Source organism: Antrostomus carolinensis, unplaced genomic scaffold (genome assembly GCF_000700745.2).
Source record: "Antrostomus carolinensis isolate BGI_N321 unplaced genomic scaffold, ASM70074v2 scaffold15047, whole genome shotgun sequence".
NCBI lineage: Eukaryota > Metazoa > Chordata > Aves > Caprimulgiformes > Caprimulgidae > Antrostomus > Antrostomus carolinensis.
Window position 1 is genome coordinate 1 of NW_010326730.1, and position 2,665 is coordinate 2,665.

The following is a 2,665-nucleotide window of genomic DNA, read 5'->3' on the forward strand; positions in this document are numbered from 1 at the left end:
CATCCAGATCATTAATGAAGATGTTAAACAGCAATGAACCAGTATTGACTCCTTGGGTACAGTGCCAGTTACTAGCCTTCAGGTAGGCTTCATTCTGCTGACCACCACGCTCTGGTCCTGGCTGTTCAGCCAGTTTTCAGTCCACCTCACTGTGTGCTTATCCAGCCCATACATCAGCAGCTTGTGTATGAGGATATTATGGTGAGACTGGTGTGTCCAGCACCTTAATGAAATCCAGGTAGACAATTGCAGCTGCTCTCTACTCATCTACCAGGCAGGTCATTTCATTGCAGAAGTTTTATCAAGTTGATCAAATTTAGTTAAGTCATGGTGACCACTCCTGATTATTTTCTTGCTTTTAATGTGCCTGGAAATGGTTTCCAGGATTAACTGCTCCATCACGTTCCCAGGGATTGAGGTGAGGCTGACTGACCTGTAATTCCCTGGGTGTTCCTTGAAGATAAGAATGACAAGGCATTGAACCTGCAAAGGCTTATGTATATGTTTACATTTTTGTATTGTGCATGTGTTTTTCATGCTCATTGAGACATTCTTCATGTGGGTGGCATGAGATACTGTAGATGAAGTCTGATGTAAACTTTTCATGATTTGCAGTTTGTAATTATTCAACTTAATATGTTCAGGCTTGAATTTAAAGCTTTATACTCTTTAGAATGGAAAAACTTTGTTCTTTGTTGGTTACCAAGCAGAATGATGTGTCTGTCAGAATTGAAAGTTCTACTTCGCCTTCTTTCAGTTACTCTGTGAACTTTTTAGCATGTTTTGAGATGGGTAGACATTATCCAGTGTCACTCAATTAGATTAATTTTGACATCAGCTTTGTTATTAAAAGAACAAGAACAAATGTGTTGTAACTTTATTTTCCAGGTAAGAAATGATGAAGGAAAGGTGATCCGCTTTCACTGTAAACTTTGTGAATGCAGTTTTAATGATCCTAATGCCAAGGAGATGCACTTGAAAGGGAGGCGACACAGACTTCAGTATAAGGTTAGTAGAAATGCTAATGCTTCTGCCTGAAAATCCACCAGATGTCAGCTGACTGATCACACTTCCTTACATTTAAAGACTAGACAAAAGTAGGTGCTCTTGAGTAAACAGCATATAAAAAAGGTAGAGAAATATATTTCTTAGGTCTTCAGAGAAGTAATACAGATTATGGAACTGCATTTTGTTTTGTTTTGGATTTTTTTTAAACATTTTAAACATTGTTTTCAGGCAACCTTTGCAACGTTAAAATATGGTACAACATTGCAAGCAACAGTTGGTTCTTTATGTTATTTACCATGAATTTAAAATGGTGTAAAATAGTAGTGTTCAATGCCTTTGGCAGGATAAACCACATAAACCCTTTGTGGAGACATTTGAAAAACAGGTGTTGCAGATTTTTTAGTCATGATTGGAGACACACCTTTACTGACATATGGTGTACATTTTGATTACTATAAGATTATATTAGAAGAATCTTCTGTGGTCCCAGCAGATGCAGTGGACCCGCATAATCATGAAAAGAATGAAAGAAGAGAAAAATCTGCCAGAAAATTTTATTCAGTAACTCATGATTATGCCCCTGTATGAGGGACCCTTCAGGAACAGGGCATCAGGAAGCACACTGTAATTAAGATAAAATATTTTTTCACACTATAGAGTAGTTGCCCTGGTACAGAATGAACAGCATATTACTTAGTATTTCGTGTAACATTTTAATCTTAAATTGTTTTGTCCTCATATAAGTGAAGAGAGAATTCATGCTATTTGTAATATGTTGCTATTTCTTTAAAGTACTGGACACAGATTTTTTTTTCTTCTTCAACTAGTCATTCAATGCAGTTCTGGAACTGCATTTTACTCATACACCTTAATTTTGTCATAGACCAGTAGTGTGTGTTAAACATGTCAGAAGAACTCTGTAACCTTGAGATGACAAGAGCAAAAACATTTAATTCATTATTTTTTTGAACTAGAAAAAAGTAAATCCAGACTTACAAGTAGAAGTAAAGCCCAGTATTCGAGCAAGAAAAATTCAAGAAGAGAAGATGAGGAAACAGATGCAGAAAGAGGAATACTGGAGAAGGCGAGAAGAAGAAGAACGCTGGAGGATGGAAATGAGGTAATGTATCCTATTTTATCAGTGAATGAGATAAAGCTGCAGTCCAATTGTCTGAAACTCTGCTTCTGTAGTTACTTATTTTGAATACTTGTTTTGGGAACTCTGTACTTTCTTGTTTTAAATTAAGTTGTTGTTACCTCTCTGGCTTGGTTTTTTGTTTGGTTGTTTTTTGTTTTTTTTTTTTTTTTAGTGTTCAGTCCCTCTGAGTAATGCAGATTTATTAGAATTATTTTGCTATAAATTCAGACTCACTTTCAAAATAACCATTCATTTTAGTTACACTCTGGAGTTCACTGGTATTTGCTTGTAACTACTAGAAATGAGTTAGTAAGGACATACAAGAATTTATTTAGAATGGTTGGGAGTATTAACTGCTATATAAAGAGAACACTTTATTGATGCACTTCAGGCGATATGAAGAGGATATGTACTGGAGGAGAATGGAGGAAGAGCAGCATCACTGGGATGACCGCCGCAGAATACCAGATGGAGGATATCCTCATGGTCCTCCAGGACCTCTAGGCCTGCTGGGAGTTA

The 2,665-nt window shown here is 36.5% G+C and overlaps 1 protein-coding gene across 1 annotated transcript in view; it reads left to right on the forward strand.

Annotated features, from left to right (window-relative positions):
- The first annotated feature begins 864 nt into the window (after nt 1–864).
- LOC104527863 (zinc finger RNA-binding protein-like) overlaps nt 865–2,665 on the forward strand; it is a 16,328-nt gene continuing 14,527 nt past the window's right edge. The window contains 4 exon segments of the mRNA XM_010171688.1: nt 865–1,008; nt 1,983–2,128; nt 2,538–2,662; nt 2,665. The exon segment at nt 2,665 is cut by the window's right edge and continues 34 nt beyond it. Coding sequence (XP_010169990.1) covers nt 865–1,008; nt 1,983–2,128; nt 2,538–2,662; nt 2,665 — 416 coding nt within the window.